Source organism: Penicillium cataractarum (genome assembly GCF_028827025.1).
Source record: "Penicillium cataractarum strain IBT 29864 chromosome Unknown utg000001l, whole genome shotgun sequence".
Taxonomy (NCBI): Eukaryota; Fungi; Ascomycota; class Eurotiomycetes; order Eurotiales; family Aspergillaceae; genus Penicillium; species Penicillium cataractarum.
Genome location: NW_026622737.1, coordinates 3647838 through 3666882, shown reverse-complemented (window position 1 = coordinate 3666882; position 19045 = coordinate 3647838). Strand labels below are relative to the sequence as shown.

Sequence of the window (19045 nt, the reverse complement as noted above, 5' to 3'; positions counted from 1 at the left end):
CATCAAACAAATCGCTGTTCCCTTTCCTTATGTTCTTTCTTCTTTAACTAAACGACCGTTCGTATGGAGTCTCGAGGTCGGGGGAAATACCCCGACAATACACCCGTAAGTTACACTCGGTCTCGTCTCTTTGAATGCGACTTTTCATTTTCCAATGTTCAGCTCTTGCATTTGCGTTTATCCTAATTTAATTCATCTTTTTTTTGGTATTCCATTTCCCCCCCCCCCCCCCACCGAATCCTTGGGTCTGGCTCCTAGTTCCTGGCCAATGAGCCTTCCTGAATAACCCCGATCCATAGAGATCCATTATTCCTGCCATCATTCTCTTCTTATTCATCGTTCCCTCTTCCCGTCGTTCATCATCCACCCCTGGTACCAATCATTTCTATTCAACGGAAAAGGAAATGGAGAAAAAAAATATAGATAGAAACAACCAAAGAAGAAAAAGGAAATAAAATATCTCGGTGTTTTAGCTCTTATCGATAGGCTCCAAAGTGGCAATTATATAGTCAATCGTTGTATTTACAATACAGGAGGTTATGGACTCTCTGGTCTCCCCTTTCCGGATTCTCAACCTCGCTCTTCTGACCATTCTCCATACTCCATTCTCCGTACTCTCCCATACACAATCCTTACCACCTTTTTTTTCCCTATTATATTTTCTAATTTACACATCCTTTTTTTTTTTTGCTAGACTCCATCCGTATCCATTCTTACCCAACCACAACCCTCCACTAACCTTCTTTCCCCCCCGAACTACACCTTACCCCCTCTCTACTACTCTCCCTTCCCCTACCACATCTTCAACTTCTGTGGCTCAGTTGATGTCAGTTGGTTCCTCAGGCCCCTTCCGATAGATCATCATTGGAGGGCTCTATGGACCGTACCGTCTTTACTATTTTTTCCTTCTCTCTTTCTTAGTCCGTCATACGTCTCCGCCCCTCCTTCCACCACCCCTCGCCTCTTCAACATTTCTCATCTTCAAATAAAAAAAAGGGGGCGCCCTGTTCACTATTTCACCCAACTTTGGATTTAGGCTCTGCTTGTCTCGACTACGTCCAATATCAACCGTTGTACATTCCCCTTATATACCGTGATCTGGAGACGTTCCGGGAGCTACCCTTTCTGACCGTGGCATCTACGCCTTCTCTTTTTTTTTTGAGGCTCGCATGCCCCCCCGACCCTAACAATATTGCGCGTCCCCTCCCGACTGTCCTTATTGTAAACCCGTCTCATCCGATATTCGATCGACCTGCCCTTGCTCCTTTCTGCTCCTCTGATCAGCTTAAATCTCGATCTCGATTGCTCACTTGAAGCTCATTTGGTCGATCGCCCCAACCTCGGAACCCCGGGGGAGAGAGAGACATAACGGACATTCTCCTCCGACCCTACTCGGACCACGCCGACACGGTGCTCGTGGTCTCTCAAAATCAGCTCACTTCGATGTTGCAACAAAGACTGCAGTCTACTTATTCCCTTCTATCCGACACTTCTGCAAACTCCGGCGCATCCCTCGGCGCACCCTACTCGTAGAGTTATTCTCAATGTTTCGCAATCGGTGCGTGCCCTCTATATTTTGTCAGGAAAGACCTGGGCCTCCATTCAAAAGAAGAAATAGTTACTTACTCGTTTCCCCTCATATTTAGCAACAATACCCAGAAGCCTGACGATGAGTTCATCAGTCACTTCCAAAGTACATTCGCAGATATCGTTCCCCGACGAGCCAGTCATGCAAATGCCTCGAACAACACATTTCCCGCCGGGACGGGAGATTCTATGGTTTCGGACAGGTACGCAGCTCAAAGCTATGCCAGTCCGGGACTGGAGGCTGATTTGGCAAATCACGAGTTTAGACCAATGGAACACCACGAGATGAAGATGGACGAGCATGATCTGAAATTCCCCAGCGAACGGACTCCCCGGAATCTCCACGACCTCAATTTCACCCCCTCATGGATCGATCCGCAATCAATGACGATGATGTCTCTTGCCGGGCAGCACCCGGGATTCTACACGCCAAACTCGGGAGGAATGGGTGCTATTTTCCACAATCAAGCAGGCGACCTACACACGCCTACCGCTGGTTTAAACATGATTACGCCGCTCTCCCTCTCCAACTCGATCCCGATTGGCCAACATAATGCCCAGCCTACGATAAACCACTTCAATCCGCAATACCTCGCCCAAAACATGCCCGATATGAATCCCTATGTCCAACAACAAACGTACGCGCCTAGTGCATTCATGCACCGAGACTCGTTCGAAGCTATGGATGAGTCTGTGGACAACACGTCAATCCATAGTCTCCTGGTTGATCAGGCATCCAACATTTCCGCCTCCACGGAATATTCGGGTGCACTCCCCGTGAGCTATGCCGAAGGTGAAAGGTACGTCATTTCCTTTCCATCAACACGTCTGTCGCTCTGCTAACGGTGAATTTCGCCCCCAGTTTCCGCTATAATGTTTCTTTGCGAGCTCCGACGGCAATGGTAAAGCATCCACGAGAAGTTCCCATCTCCTACCTCAACAAGGGTCAAGCGTACAACCTCACAGTCATGGACTCTAACCCGCCGATGGTCGGCTCCGAGCCGCTACGATACCGAACATACGTGCGAGTTTCCTTTGAAGAAGAGGAACAGCGTTCGAAGCCGGCAGCGTGCTGGCAATTATGGAAGGAGGGCCGTGGTATGAGCGAGTCGCACCAACGGGGAGGCAAGCTTCTGGCGGTGGAATACGTGGACCCGCACCAAGGTGGCGAGGACCACAAGCACCGTCAAATTCAGGTTGAGCACATGTCTTTCGATGGATTCTGCGTTACTTGGACTGCGAACCCTACGACCGGCACACCCGACTGTTCGATTCCCGTTCGATTCAATTTCCTGTCTACCGATTTCAGTCATTCCAAGGGTGTGAAGGGTATTCCGGTGCGATTGTGTGCAAAGACGGAGCTCTTGACGCCCAGTGATGAGTCGGATAGCTCTGGCGAGGCGGAAGTGTGCTACTGTAAAGTTAAGCTTTTCCGTGACCATGGTGCCGAGCGCAAGCTTTCCAACGATATCGCGCATGTCAAGAAAACGATTGAGAAGTTGAAGCAGCAGATTGCCCAGGCAGAGATGGGCGGTGGGTTCGGCAAGCGCAAGCGTGGCAGCAACGCTACGGCGAACATGAAGACGGCGGACCGGTCCAAGAACCCGAAACACAAGCGCACATGGTCCATGGGCTCGCAGGACGGGCAACCCGAGAAGTTGTCCCTCGAAGATGATCTGCAAGCCAAGCTGGTCATGATGCAGGATATGTTCTCATCCACTCGCACCATGAGTATTCTTGCCTTGCGCGGTGACGAGGAAGATGACCCGGACTTGTTCCCAGTTCGGCTACCGGCTGAAGGCGAAACCATCAAGCTGGAACCTCTCAGTCGGCAGAACACGGGCGCCTCGCAATCGATGGAGTCTCTGATTCTGTCTCCCACAAGCAGCAATGTCTCCTTGAACTCACCCCGAGTAAACGAGAGCAAATTGGCCGCCTTGAAGGGCGCGAAGAATCCAACCGCTGTTCCGCGGATCGCAACTGGTGATTCCATCTCAACTGGATTCATCGAGGCTGTTGATATTGACCCGACTTATCGCCCGCCAGCGGAGCGTCCACCAAAGCCAAGTATGTATCAATCCTCGAGTAGTTTTATTCTATCTTTACTAACCATTTCACAGTTGCATGCTTCTACGTCCGATTTGCCGGGACTGACCAGCAGCCCGATTACTACCGTGCCATCTATCTTACTGAGCGCACTGTACGAGATTTGATGAAGAAAATTTCCGAGAAAAACCACCTGGACCCCTCCCGCATCGTGCGTATCTTGCATGTCAACCAGAATGGTCTTCGAATAATGGTTGATGACGATGTGGTCCGCGAGCTCCCGGAGGGACAGGACATGATTGTCGATATCTACGAGTCTCCGGCTAATACCAACGAAGGCGATGATTGGTCGCCCGGCGCCCCGGTCGAAATCAAATTGACATACTGATCCGCCTTCACCTCTCGTTGCCACGAAAGTGCGGTCACGCTGCCCTGATCCACCTCAGCACGCACGTATCTATGCCATATGGCTATACTCGTGCCCTTGTTACAACTCCCGATCATATTGTCTTCCTCTCTAATCGGCCTTGTTCTTTACCTTTCTTGGCATCGATTTGCACCTGGTGTGTAATTGCTCTTCTTTGGATATCCACTTTGAGGTCTTCCAATTTCTTAATTCTTTTTGTCTCTTGTTTCTTTTTCCTATTGTTTCTCATCATTGGGTCGGCGGTCATTCATCATTTACAGGGGAGTTGGGTACGGAGGTAATACACGAGTCTCCGAACAATGATACCCTGTCGCCATATGTTATGTTTTTTGATTTATTATTCTGATGATCCGGTTTACGGTTTACCGCTATTGATTTCACTCACGGCGTTGTTATCTATTTCATTCCCTCGCCGACGCTATCTCTTGTCGATGGGCGACGGTGCGAAGTCGCCGATATACACATACTGCGCTTTGTTTCTTTGTGGATACCGCCACGATCCGCTTCTCTCATTCGATCTTGTTTTCTGATTATGTTTCGTTCATCTGGTCTCGGCTTGACGCACACGATTGTGGATACCCCGTTTCAAAGTTCTGAAGCTCCTTTGATCTTGATCTTGTCTGTTCCGTGGTCACAGCATTTTTCCCTTTATCTCGTTCAGCGTTTGATTTTTCTTATCTCTGTGACGCTTATTCTCTTCTCCTCTTTTCATTGGTGTGTTGTTTTTGCCGGGGCGCATATACACGGACTTTGGATCTTTTCGATACAAGATAGTCACTAGGGGACGGGGTTTATAAATCAACATATTCGATGCATTAGGTGCAAAATACGACAACCTACTGATTCATCAAAGCCACTACTTCCACCTTCCAAATATGAGAGCCATGTAGAAACTTTCAAGCCCTAAATTTAAAAATCTTTCATTTGCTTAGCATTCGGTGTTAATGGGAGAGACGCGAGGCAAGTGGATTGAATTTAGAATTTCGGACTTTGGGACCCAAGCTCAAAAGCTGACAATTCCCCTCTCCCAAAAGCCAGCCCACGGCAAAAAGCATAAATCTTACCTCCTTCTACAAGTAGATGTCCAACCCGTGACTACTAGATAGATTAAAAGCAACAAACACCCGGAACTCCAAATCCGCCCAAGGATACCACAGCCACTGGCTTTAATAGCCCCAAAGTATCTCCCTCAAAGACCGAAAAGGGCTAAAAGAGAAAAGTGAAGAAGATTTTGGCAGCCCCACCCCCAGAGCCGGGCCCAGTAACCAGGTAAGTACTGTACGCATGCCGCTGTCCACAAGCTGGGCCGCGGTTAGAACCAGAACCATAATTATTTTTTCCATTATGTTCGAGGGTGATCTCTGCTTGTGGCCCATGGGTCGAGGGTGCCTTAGCGTCTTGCCTGAAACGGTGGTATACACTCGGAAGTCCGACGGGTTTAATTGGTTGGGCTCGTGGACCGTTTTTGGTTGTGTAGGTTGGATTTGATGTTTTTGGTTGCCGAAAGTGGATGTCAGCTTGGGATTTTGGTGCTCGTTTTTGAGAGAGGATATGTCATATGTTGATGGTTATAGATCGATCGATCGATGATGATGCTGTACATATTATCTTCTAGCGTTGATTTTTCTTCTTATTCGCCGTGGTTGTTTTGGAAAGAGGTTTTTGACTGGCTATGGAGGACTGTGATTCGGTCGAACTAGTTCGCTGTTATTGCGAGACTTGCTGTTCCATGGCTAGATTAGTGTTCTTTCAACGGGCAAACGTTTTGATGACCACGAGTATAGTCTATATGATTGTTAAAGGAGCTTATTGGCTGTTATCTTTGATGGCCTCATTTCCTTAAGATTAACCAAGCAGATCAGTTTGTCCTCTCGAGTCCGGATCTTCTACAAATCTCCATGCTAACAGACTGGCATGTTTCAGCATGACCTTTGACCCCCTCTCAAAAAACAGCTCTATACCCACATTTTCGACTTCAACGATTTCCCTCCACTCCTCCGTCTAGAATGTATATGACGTCAGACATACCATATTTCTCTCCCGAGTCATTACCCAGCATAGTAACACCCCCAGCAGACATCCATGCTGAATCGCAAACAGCTCACTCTAGAACATTCTCCCGGTACCTGCCGATCCAACCCCCCTGCACAATCACACTCCCCTTCCCTCTAGCTCAGTGGACCTCCGATTCAAATACCCATACACATCTCATGCATACCATTAGCGCAGATTACAACGGCTAGCTGGCCCTACGAGAGCCACAAATCTCTTCGGGAGACTTCCCAGCAAATCCCATCACCGCCTATTCCTCCCTTAAGCCCTTCTTATGACATCATTTTGTAGTTTCCTTGGTAGTGGGGCATTTTAGTTACAACCGTAACTCCGTACAGTACGCCCTCCCTACCGTATCCCATACGGAATCTCCATAAAGTCTATACACGTTTTGCCAACCTGCCAGAATATTAGAATCCACCCCGCTAAATCTTTTCCACGCGGGACGACCCGTTACAAGATTTAGTCCAATCACTATACGGATTCGTCATGCACGTCTTTGTACGGTATTTCGGATCATGACCGTGAGGGCCACGGTATCCGGTTTTTCAGCTCGATGGCGCCGTTTGTATGGAAATACCGTCGTCGTGCTCTACGCGCTGTACGGATCGTGGCTTTCTCTCGCCGTTTAGCTAACCCAAAGTTTTGGCGTTTTTGTACCACGTTATACGTACAGGCCCCGCTAAGAGATTGTCGGCTTTCCTTTCCCCCTCCTCTCTTGTCTGTTCCCGTGTGTACCGGTGCGTTCTGGGCCGGCCGAGAAGCCACTCTCGCTTAACGGGTGTGATATGTATTTCCAGACTGTTATTTAGATTCTGATTGGGAGATCTGTATTCTGGTGTTTGCGCTATAGCGAGAACGGCGGTGAGATGTCATCTAGGTCCTGCGGTACAGGTGGTGGTAGCCACGGCCCAGAGAGGCGCTGATAGTGGTCTAACGAGGCGTACCGGGCGTTTGCTGTATTCAGCCTAGCGGGCTCGTTTGCATTTTCCTTACTCTGTCTCCCTTAGTTTGCGATTATGAAGAATTAGCGTTTGATGAAACACTGTGGCTGGTTACCTTCGACCTTAGGATGGCTCTATCCGGGCTTGAGATTTACTAGTGACTGTATCTTGTAAATTATTTCAGCATTAAAGTAGTGGGGATTCCCCTGATAGCATGACCATGGCGCTGGTGCTGGCTTATATGTAGAGCTGGGGAAAATGACATGTGTGGCTGGGTAGTTTTTTAGTTTAGTGCGGGTAAACCATAGCATCGGGACTATATCTGATGTTTAGACCCAGTACGTTATTTGTGCTTCATTGAAGGGCATTTCTTAGGGGTTTACTTGATCATGGGTGTTTTTCATAGGAATGTTGTTCTAAATGGGTTGTTTAGGAGGATAATGGAGCATCTCAAATTATCATGTAGCGTTTGTCCTATCCTAGGGTTCTTACAGCCAATCCGAATGGTTTGATAGTACCTCTTTCTCCATGGATATGATCTATACGTCGTTTTCTAGATGCTTCATTTCCAAGAGCACACCCCCAGGTGTCGATTGACCTCCTAAATGTGTATACTCTATAACTTCCATATACTTCTTTACTATTCTTGTGTATCGGGACATCACTTCCCTGCTACTTGTCTGAAATTTTAGCTCGGATTAGAATACGCACTGCTGCCATAGCATCGACTGCAAAGTCACTATACCTTATAGCACAGATTGATCCCCTGGTGGTTCAAGTAAGGTAGTATCCTGAACGTGTATCTCAAGAGTCTCATTCGTTGCTCTAAGATTACATAGACTTTCTCGGTGACTTTACTCCTACGCGGTGCTCCTGAATATGTCGTACAGGTAACCTTAGCCATCGTAGTAATCATCATGGATACACGTCTACTCTCTCTGCCTAACGCTGTAAGCCGATTTTTCCGGGTATCACCGTTAAAGACTTCGGTATGAGGCAAGCCCGTCAACAACAACAACAACAACCGGGTTCGCTCCTTCCTCTTTTTCGGTGCAACGACCGGCTCGTGACCCCCGTACTTTTCTGTTTCCTTCGGGCCTCCTAAACCCCTCTTCTTCTTTTTCCCATCCACCTCTCTCACCATCTCCGTTCCCAACGTTTTTCATCAAAACCACATTCGTTTTCATCGTCTACACTCGTTCAAACCTCTGCTATCACGTCGAAATGGCTTTCCTCGCCAGTTTCCGCGTTTGGATGCTCTTGCCTGTCATTCTCATGGCAGGCAAGGGTCTCGCCCTCAGTAAGTTCACCGGTTGACGGCTCTGCCTTGGGCATCTTTTGCTCACATGTTTTGACAGACGTGGACGCCTTCGAGGACCTCCGCGATGTCGTTGGTCGTGACGCTCTCGCTGGTAAGTCTCACCCTCACTCCTCACCCCTACAACTCGAGTCCCAGGCCCAGTCAAGCTGACTTTGTTGATACAGTTGATCGCTACCCCGCTATGGCTGCTGATCGCTTTGTTCACGCTGTTCGTGGTAAGTCTTTTCTTTCCCTCAAGGAAAATACCCTTACGGAACGCGTCTTCTGATACTTTGATAGCTGTGGCCGAGATCACCGGCGTGACCTTCACAGTTGGCGATGGCAAGACTTCTGAGACCTCTACCAGCAACACTGATGTGACTCGCGTTACCTTCTCGGTCGAGCCCACCACTACCTCTGGCGACGTCACTCGCGTTACCATCTCGATTGAGCCCACCAGCACCTCGGAGGCCTCCTCTACTTCTGGCGATGTGACCCGTGTGACCTTCTCGATTGAGCCTACTGGAACCTCCAAGGTCTCTTCCACTTCCACCGAGGTGACCCGTGTCACTATCTCGATCAAACCCACTGGAACTTCCGAGGTTACCACCACCGAGACTGAGACTGAGGGTTGCGGCGGTGAGGAGACTACCATGACCTTCGACATTTCTCCTACCAGCACCGTTCCTGCCTCGACTACCGCCACGGAGACCAGTACCAAGTTGACTTTCACCGTCAACCCTACCAGCACTGCCACCGAGACCGAGACCGAGACTGAGACTGTGACCTGCTCTCACTCCTCGTCCCCTTGCCACACCTCGAAGACCACTTCGACTGGATTTGGGTTCACCATTTCCCTGACCAGCACTATCACCAGCACTTCTTCGGGAACTCCTGTGACCTCTGGAAGCACCCTGACTGTCAAGCCTTCTTCCACTCCCGGCGTCAAGGCCACAAGCACCAATAGCTCCGTTGAGACCACCCCTCACAAGACTTTTACCAGCGCACTAGGTACTTCGACTGCTACCATCACCTTCAACGGTGCCCACAAGCCGGAGACCTTCAATAAGCTGACTGCCAGTGGTCTGCTCCTGCTTGTCATCAAGCTCGTCCTGTGAGCTTCCAGCAGCGTGCCCATTCGGCTTCTGCACCAGAGCTACTTAGCGTGGTTTCCACAGATCGTTTAGCGCTTACTAGACAGACCATACGGAGTCCTTTTCTTTTCTGAATGTGCTTGGGATGCAATATCTGCTCCCTTGATATGATGTTATTTCCTTGGTTACGTTTTATTGCCATAGTGCGAGCTTAGTCTGCACCATTTAGTCAATCAACACCTGAAATCCAAGGTTCACAAAAGCTCCTCGTAATTTCCATCGCTTGTATATATCGTTAATATAAACAATCGTAATTTTATCATGGCCGAGTGTAGCGAAGCTTATTGCGTGCTAAGCTGAGGAAGAGGAGGAAATGGTGGTGGTAGTAGTGCTGAGTTGCACAAAATTGACGATGCTAATTGGCTAATTAGTGGCAGACTTAGACGGTGAATCTTACTATTTGGTAATGGTGAAGACGTCGGATAAATTATCATTTTATCCATTATAACAAGAATTAAAAGTTTATGCAAAAATATAGGCTCAGCAAGACTCATGGAAGTCCCCGTGGGACCCCCACTGAGGGGACCAGCTTTTGCTAGTGCTTTGGGACTTGTCACACATGGACTATTTAAATTGGTTACACAATCCTGCAATAGCGGCGAGGAAACGTAGATCTTTTGCCTGGCAGGGGGCAAGGTAGGCCCGTAGGGGCCAGGGGTTAGGAGGGCTTATCATCTCTTTGTTAGACGATAGACGGTTATTATATCCACCATCCAGATAGCCATATTAATTTAGTCTTAGCCCATCTAGCGTATATGATGTAGCGCTGTGCTCCGCAGTCAATGATGTGAAATTCGATGCGTTGATCTTCTGGCGTCAATGAATTAGAAGAGGGGAATAATATCCTGTCGAGAGATCCAGGTCCAAATCCTCTTGGAACATCTTCCGTCTATTGAGCTTGACCAACTTCATCCATCCATTCTTGACAGCACTCCCGCTAGCAGTAGCAATAATCACATTCTCGGTGCCCGAGAAAATGCTCTGCACGGTAAGAGCAGCTTCCCCCAGGACGAAATGCTCATTGGGAACCAACTTGTCAACCCCATTCCCCATGGACGAATCCTTCATATGGCAATCATGGTTTTCCATACAAGTCGACTGAAACGGAGGATTGAGCAGGATCCGAGTATACAACGTTGTCTTTGGACGAGTGAAATTCCCTACTTGACACGGCATTGTACACGTTCGTTTCTGTCCATGGTGTACTTCCATGCATCGTTGACTAGCAACAGCAAACGTTGCAACGTCTCGAGAGTCTTTGATGACTCGGATCCAGTTGTTGATTTCTCCGGAGGATGGGGAGAGCTCGATACGATGGGTGCGGGCATTTTCAGTGAAGGGCCAGTATGCCTGTAGGTTACTGTCGTGGTCGACGCCGGTGTCTTCGAGAGCGATTATGGCGTTCATGATTATGCGTCGAAGGTATTCTTTTCTTTTCGGGTCACCTTCTGGTGGGATATTGACCGACGAGTCGATGTCATCTGTGGAGAAGAGCCGAGTCCAGCAGGATTTTATACAGTCAGGATCGGCGATCCGGTGTAGACAGGGTGGTGGGTCTTCATGTTGTGGAGATTCTTCTTGATCTCGTTTTGCTATTGTCTGTGAAAGACGAAGAGCATCCCAGAGTGTGACTCGATGGGCATTGCCCGTGCAAGCACTGACTTCCAAGCCAATGTGACTGGAGAGAAGGGATCGTAAATTGGGTTTTCCGTATTTACATTTTTCAATGATGGATGTTTTCCATTTGCGTGCTGGATTGCGTTTCCATTTTAACGCACCACCGGCCTGGACGTAACTTCCCAGGGTGGCTTGCATGGTGAGATCCCATCCATCAAGAGTGTGATATGCATTATGGGCTCCCGAGGGCTGGAGTTGAGGTAGAATGCGTGCTTGCAGGAAATTGAATGGTGCGGGACATCCTTCGTTGATATTTAGCCCGGTTGCGGTGCATGGTTCTGTGCCAATCAGGATTCGAGAAGAACTGCGCAACAGAATCGGGCTTTCAGTTTCATACCCTGTGTATGAACTTGTCCAATGACACTCAATCTCTTCTAGAGACTGATCGGTTTGCATGTGGCGTGGAAGAGGGATAATGTATCCTGCTTCTGTCCGGATGAAGACGCCTTCGTCTCCCAAACCTCCCATGAACCAAACAGGACCCCATAATTGTTGGAGGTCTTCGACCGTGAGAGACACTTTCAGGCCGGTTGTTGGAACATCCGTTTGCTCCTTCCCAAGGACCCATGCTGGTCCACCAAGAAAGTCTTTCAGACAGGCCAAGTCTCGCAAGGCGAAGGAATATCCATTCCCAATGGATATTTCACTCTTTTCCTTCCCCCACAGGTTCTCATCAAATCGGCAGACATGAGAGCCGGAGAAAGAGACAAGGCCAATTGACAAAGCGTCGGCTAAAAATTGCAAATAGTTGAGGTAGGCCCAGGTCGATTCGGAAGGAGGGCGACCAAGAGGCAGATTGCCCAGGAGTTGCTGAAGTTTTGGCCATTCACGAAGTGTAATGATTTTACCAGATTCATCCAGTGAATAAAATATCCGTTTCCCCTCAAGAACATCATTGATGTCATCGAGGGATACTCGAACTGCTCTTGCAACATTAGGTCGAGATTGGTCTTTAACCAGAATAGACATTGCGTTATTACAAAAGCCCTCTTCCATCAGGTTTCGAAGTGCATCTCTGCTCTTCTTCAGGGAATCCCTGCATTTGAGTTGGGATTTTGGCTGTACTTCAGGCCTTTTAATACCACAGATCTCTGCTGTCCTTCGTTCGAGAAGATCGAGTTTTCTGTAATAGGCACCAGGATTGAGGATGTGTTCCATGTCCTCGTTATCTGCGATACCAGTGTCGAGGTCAAACACGTCTTCCTGATCAGGTCTGGTAATGTTTGTTTGCATTGAATGGGACTCTTCATCATCAGATGTTTGGGACGATTTGCTTGTATTCGAGCCAACTAGCACACGAGGTGCTGGCTCGTGTACTTGCATTCGTTGCGCAAGATCTGGACCAGGTTGGGAAGCAGGCGTAGGCGTAGTTTTGGGCAGTGAGGTAAAGTTGAATTTTCCGCTCTTGTCTACCGGTGTTGAAACCTGTGACTCATGCTCTGGAGGCTTTGGGACATATTGCTTTGGTGGTTGACTGCTAGAGTCCTTCCTGAGAGGGACGGGTGGAGTTGTGCTCAGGTCCCGTTGTGTATCTTCCATGAGGTTCTCTGGAAGGCTCTGTTGAATCTCCGTTTGGTTAATATGGGCCCCCGCTCCAAGGAAGGCCAGGGAGAAGGGCAGGGGTTCTTGCGCTTCTCCATCGTCCGGGGGACTTGGCAGGGGGAGCCAGGAATAAAACTCGTCGTCTGCGAGCCATTCAGATATGGGTTCCATCGCCCCAGAGGGGTTTATATCTGTGCCATGTCGTTCACTTGTCTCCGGCGGTGGCTCGTTCTTATCTTCTTTGAGCGAAGTCATTTGAGAAGAATCGTGTCCAGTGTTGCTAGGCGATACTAAGCAGTGATTCGTGACACACTGATAGAGCCTCTCCCAGCCGCGAACCATGGTGAAACAGATACCGCACAGAGGTGGACATATCAACGGAAATGTCACCTTGTCCAGCTCCTCTTGTTGCAGGGATCGATTGTGCTCAACGCGGAAATGGCCTACTAGTTCATGCCGCCTTCGATAAATTCTCCCACACCCTATCTCGGGGCAGTGATACTCGTGGGAGGGAAAGTGACAGCGTATTAGATGTCTTTTGAAGAGTTGGCGGCGTTTGAACCGGGCGGCCGTGAGGCCATTTTTCTCGCAAAAGCAGCACCAGTATTCTTCAGATTGATTGAAGGTGGGTAAAGTGTCTGCAAAGGCTTCATGCGCGGCTTCAGGCGCGGCTTCAGGCGTGGGTTGAACGAGGCTTTGGGGATTGCTCGTTTGGCTAATGAGATCTTCAACATGGCTCATCGCATCCTTCAGCCGATTTCGTAGGATGAAAAGTTGATTTGGAAGCACAGTTTGGCCGTTTTGCAAGTCCGTGCCCACAGACTCAAGATGTAAGGCCAGATCTCTCAATATACGAGCCCGATTTGCGGCGTGCTGGGATTCTCTTTCTGGAACTCCCGGCTGTTGGGGCAGAACTCGACGTTTATTATCATGAGAAGCATCAAATACGAGACTGGCTGGCCCGCTGCTCATGGGACTCGGGCGATATCTCCGAGAGAGCCTGCTGTTTGAACTGCCACTGGACCTGGTGCTTCCTGAAAATACGGATGGGTTGCTGTTCGTACTGATTGTTGAAGCAGCCCAGCTAGGTATTGGGTATACGGTGGGTGGTGGGTATATGGTGGGTGGTGCCGGGAATTCGGGCATCGTGAATGGGTTCTCGTTCCAAGCGACATCAGTCTGGTCATCCTCCATTTTGACATCTTCAGTGGGCCCAGTCCCGTCCCAGAAGGTCCAGTCTGTGTCGTCGTCCATATTGGGGCGAACTGAATAACGTTATGCAGGAAATTTGAACACGATAGAGTCCGGTCCATTTCAAATGATTCAAACAGGGATCGCTCCACCTTTTTAAATTGCTCATCGGTGGGGATTTTCTGGATTACCCGGGTGCTGTCAGCCCTTCGTAGGACTGCTGGTATTGGTCCATCGTGTGACTGGGGTACATTAGCTGCCGATGAAGGCCCAATGAGGCCCACCAGACACGACGCCTTCAAAGGTCTAAATGGAAGTCAGCCAGAAGATCCGATCAGTCAGCCAATCCAAACGAATAACTCAAGGTCACCGACACGAGATTGAGCCTCCTCATGCAGTCTCGAGAGGCCTCGTGGTTCTGCCTCCGGGAACGCCTGCCGGCACAGCCTCTTCCCGCGAAGGCTATGTTAGTTTGTTTCAGGAGACAGGTCAGAAAGCTATCTGCAAGACAGCTAAGCTGTGGCTGTGCTCTATTATGTAACTATAATATGCCTTGTTATTGTAACAACCCTCTCGGGCATGGAAACCTGTACTGGCTATCTCGGCTCCATGTGGCTATCACTTCAAATTTTTAACCTAATCCTGTCGATTCGTTACGCAGGTACATTGATTCTATCCAGTCATGAACATCCAAGTATATGTACACAATAACTAGTTGTTAAGGACAAATCAGGTTCGAAAAATCCAAGACGCGGGCTTCCAAAGTATTTGCACACAACTTGAAATTGTTGATGGCTTGGAAAGTACCGAGGATTGCCCTTGACACAGCATCGACAGGTAGCCCGAGTAAATTCACAGGGTATCTCAAAAGAAACAAAGGGGATGCAATAGCATTTACATGCAGAAATGGGTATATGAAGAGATCTTTCAACTAGACTTCGCCTTCGCTGCCAAGGGTCTCAATTTTCCTTGTCAGAGCACAGATTCGACACCCGTCACCAATCTTGTCTCTCAAAAGACGTGCCGTGGTGACCTTCGGGCCTACCGTACGAGAGGCAGTTGACGTGGTGGGATCCTCGGAAGGAGATGATGGACGCGGTGTGCGGTCTGCAGACCTGTCTGGGGTACCAATACTGGATTGCTGTTGTGATCTTTCCGAGTGCAAGTGCGAGAGGTGGAAAACATGCCCACAGCCAAATCCAATGAGAATTTCGCGTTCTATGAAGGAAAGGATCCGTCAGTCACAATAAATTCAAAAAGCACGTTAAATAGCTGGGTCTGAAGACATACCGTTTGCTTGGAAGGGGGCGTTGCAGCCACCGCAACGCCCTTGGCCAGGACCCGCACGCCGGGTTGAGCCACTGGATACTGACATGTCATCATGGCCTTGGCCGTTGGGCTGGGTGATATTCGGGAGATTCGCCCCATTGACAGCCTCATCGTGACTGATATTGAATTTGATTCCACGTCTTTGTCCTTTGCGCAGTGTATCCATTCCCAGGGCAACCTCGCTCTGCATGACTCGAGCGGCGCCCTGACTGATACTGGTCTGTAGATCATGCTCACGAATCAATCGGGTCAGGCCATCTCGCAGGCCCTCGATCTCTAATCCACTTGGAATTCGACGGACTAGTTTGATGGGATCAATTGACGTTCCAGCCTCGACAAGCAGCCCGTGGATGAACTTTGGTTTATCCATGGAATAATCAAGAAGATCTTCCCAGAGATCTGGGTCATCTTGTGACTTGGCGAATGAAATGGCCTGAGAGACATCCTTCAAATCCGATAAGATCAGGTTCAAAGCCCGCTTTGTTTGGCCCATCTTTGACAGCAGGTAAATCAACTCTTGAGTAAAGCGACGCTGTTCACAGATATGGGTGGCTGTCTCAAACGAGTATGAGATGCTAGTTTGCAAAAATTCCATCAACAGGGGCCGGTCATAGTCAGCAAAGACTTCCACAGCAGTGTCGGCAAAAGCATCAATGAGAGCTTTCCCTTCGTCGGCAGCGAGTTTGCTTGCTGCATCACGAGCATGAGCTCCGCGGCCTCGTCGAGGTTTTGAAGCGTCATGCGGTAACGCTTCACCGCGCCAGAGAGCACGAAGGTAGAAGTAGAGGAACAAGATCCGGTTTGCAGCCCTGAGCTGGGATACAACCGTCTCAGGTCGGACAATGCCCGTGTAGGCTTCACTGACCAAGAGCTGTATTGGCTCTGCGGCCAGCTCCTCCAGTTCAGACTTTGGAGCTGACTTCATCTGCTCCTTGGTCACCCGAATCATGATGAAAGCAGGGATATCATCCGACACTGCGTCCACCAGGTGGTGCTCCTTTATCAAAGCCATGGCTGCTTCCGCATCTTGAAGTCGAATGTAGCAGTGCAAAGCCTCGCGGTAATGACCCCCCATAAGATACAGCTTGGCAAGACAATCGGTGAGGATGAGCCATTCTTCTGACTGGGCCAGAATTGAATTCGACTTGAGTTGATCCTCGATAGATAGAATCACGTTGTCGGGTTCGAACAGATCCGAAGGCCAGGAATCAACTAGATCTTTGAATCGGCCAAGATCCCGAGAGACATAGTGGTTGAGGATGAACTCATATATCTCCGCAGGTAAGGAAGGGTGTAGGTCGGTGGGTATATGCGGGGTTATCTCATCCACCTTGTCTTTCTTAACGAATACCCACGCCCAGTGTTCCCAACGAGGTGCATTGCGTAGGACTTTCCCACAGACTTCAGCACCTTCTAACCACTTCTCTTGGTCGACAAGTTGCTCAATCCAACGTTCACCGATTTGAGCCTTTTCCTGATCAGAAGCGGAAGCTTTCGCCCGTCCAGCAGTGATGATAGACGATCGATCATCAGCAAAAAAGTCTCCCAGACTAGTTTGCGATCTCAGACCAGCAGGTATGTCGGCTAAGTCTGGAACTGATTCTGCGACTTCGGGGTGTTCATCAATGAGATTCCATGCTTGGTCGTACTGGCCACGGGAATTTAACCAGGCAAGTCGGTCTGAAAGATCCCTCTTCATCGCAACAACACAATCATACGGGCTGTGGACGAATATCTTCGCACCCGGTGCTCCTGAAACATCTTGCACTTCCTTAGAAGGTGGCTCATCGATTGAGAGTTGTCTTGAAATGAATGACGGGGGGACTCTGGCTGAAACTCTGTCCCCGCTACTAGCTGTACTGCGAATGCTAGCACCAGAACTGAAGAGCCTAGCAGAATACATGGTAGCATCGAGAAGACCATGCCCAATAGTACCCAATGCACCACGCTGAACCACTTGTCCTTCGGGCGTTTTCCAGGGCGGTAAGACACTCAAATGATAGTCTGAGGATGTAAGGCCTTCGAACCGGCCGACGGACAGTGTGTCTGCACTAAGCTCTTCCTTTGTCTCAATATCGATGATCCGAAGTTCGGGTTCTAGGCTTCTCTGTCGGTGACGTCTCCCGGGAGTCTTGCCGGTACTCTCTGGAGAATCACCTTCAGCTTCAATATGTGCAAGTACAACAAGAAGGCGAGGGCTGTACAAGGAGATGCCAGAAATTACACAGTCCGTTCGTAATCTGGATTTGATAAGCTTAGAGCTGGACTCCAATAACTGGTCGAGCGCGCAACTTACATCGTGGAGACTTCTGCAGAACCGTATCGTTGGCCTTTCGAGGACTTGCATGCCCGATCAGGAAAGACGTCAATGACCCACACAGTACCTCCCCAGCCGATAACGAGCTTTTCTGACTTTTCTGCTGGCTCTGTTGAGGCTGTCCGTTTGCCCTCGGTTGGGCTGCCGGGATCTAACTGGGTATCATCATCCAAAGCGGATTCATCGATCCATTCTGCCCGTGCTTTCCAAACACTAGCCATTTCTTCCCATCCAGGCCCGTTTGGACGATCGATATGACTGATCCGCTTCCACGCAAATTCCGCTTCGGACAAGTCGAGATGCAGATTGGATCGCATGATCTTGATGCCTTCTTCATTCACCCAAGTAACGTACTTTCCGGACAGAGACCATCGAACCGTACTAATGGCGCCTTCTCCGCTGTGTAAGATGGTATCTTTCCCACTGCTTGTACCCAGGCCCATGGATCCCAGCCAGCTGGAAGCTGCAGCTGTTGCGCCTCCCATAGTGGTCGCGTTGGAGCTCACACCAATACGGCCGCCTGTAGTAAGAATCAATTCACCAGCTCGACCACCGGAAATGAACGACCGATCATTCGTGTAGTCCGGAGAAAGCGCAACCGCTTGGACCGGTCGGCCAAAGTTCCGCTTGAGGATATCTTTGGGGTCGACAAGCGAGGCAATGCATACATTGCCGTCAATTGAGGAAGATGCAATGTGTATTGAGTTCGATGGCGTTGCTGGTATGGGTACCTGCTGGCCCGACTTGGGATTCCCACGAATACTTCCCGAACTTGTCGATGTCCGCGTCGGGGGTCGTACACCTTCTGCAACCGTTCTATTGGAGGCATCGACCTTGACCTTCGGTAGAGGAGGGGGGAATGGCGATATAGATATGGACGTGACACTTGCTGAATGTGCATGGTATACGCGGAGGGGCTGGAGAAGAGGCAAAGAGAGGACATGCTAGACACGATGTATGAGCGCATGCTTTAGATGGGTGCGATTGGGAATGAACCACTTACAATAACGCCATTATGAGTCCCAACGATCTAGCAATAATTGTTAGTTAAGTTTCCTCGGAGTTCCCAAAGACCGACTGACCATCTTATCTCCTGCGACTAGGAATGTGCTGGTCGCATCCCCGTTGCGATATACCGATCCCAGGTGCTTGGTGAGGTAAGCGTATTTGAGTCGTGGCTCCTCGTCATCCTCGTCAGAATCCTCCTCTTCTTCATCTTCCTCTTCCTCTTTGTCGAGGTCATCACTCGCTGCAGTATCTTGGTCGTCATCTCGGTAGTCCTTCTCGTGTTCGTCAGGGTTGGCGCCCGAAGAGGATCGGCTCCGTGCAGAGGACGCATCAAGCTTCGGAGCACGCTTCGTAGCCCCCTGGTTCACCGTTTTCACGCCAGGCGCATCCATGGCGAGTCCTCGTAGCGCCTGGGAGCTCCAGGCGGGTTAGAATGGAGGTGCGACGAGCATAGAGCAGCTGGCGGGACCT

At 49.5% G+C, this 19045-nt stretch overlaps 4 protein-coding genes across 4 annotated transcripts; 2 read left to right on the top strand and 2 right to left on the bottom strand.

The window, feature by feature from the left end:
* Positions 1-1544: 1544 nt before the first annotated feature.
* N7496_001254 (grainyhead-like protein) lies at positions 1545-4021 on the top strand (the record flags this gene model as incomplete). Its single annotated transcript, XM_056694185.1, has 4 exons — positions 1545-1558; positions 1647-2387; positions 2450-3654; positions 3708-4021. 4 exons carry the CDS (start codon positions 1545-1547, stop codon positions 4019-4021), a joined length of 2274 nt encoding a protein of 757 aa, XP_056560914.1.
* Positions 4022-8280: 4259 nt separating this feature from the next.
* On the top strand, positions 8281-9474 carry N7496_001253 (uncharacterized protein; the record flags this gene model as incomplete). The annotated part of the gene is made up of 4 exons (XM_056694184.1): positions 8281-8356; positions 8415-8468; positions 8542-8592; positions 8657-9474. 4 exons carry the CDS (start codon positions 8281-8283, stop codon positions 9472-9474), a joined length of 999 nt encoding a protein of 332 aa, XP_056560913.1.
* Positions 9475-10326: 852 nt separating this feature from the next.
* N7496_001252 (uncharacterized protein) lies at positions 10327-13983 on the bottom strand (the record flags this gene model as incomplete). Its single annotated transcript, XM_056694183.1, has 1 exon — positions 10327-13983. The coding sequence occupies one exon, from the start codon at positions 13981-13983 to the stop codon at positions 10327-10329; it is 3657 nt and encodes a 1218-aa protein (XP_056560912.1).
* An 868-nt stretch (positions 13984-14851) lies between these two features.
* N7496_001251 (uncharacterized protein) lies at positions 14852-18966 on the bottom strand (the record flags this gene model as incomplete). The annotated part of the gene is made up of 5 exons (XM_056694182.1): positions 14852-15138; positions 15211-17489; positions 17546-18510; positions 18570-18596; positions 18649-18966. 5 exons carry the CDS (start codon positions 18964-18966, stop codon positions 14852-14854), a joined length of 3876 nt encoding a protein of 1291 aa, XP_056560911.1.
* Positions 18967-19045: the final 79 nt, after the last annotated feature.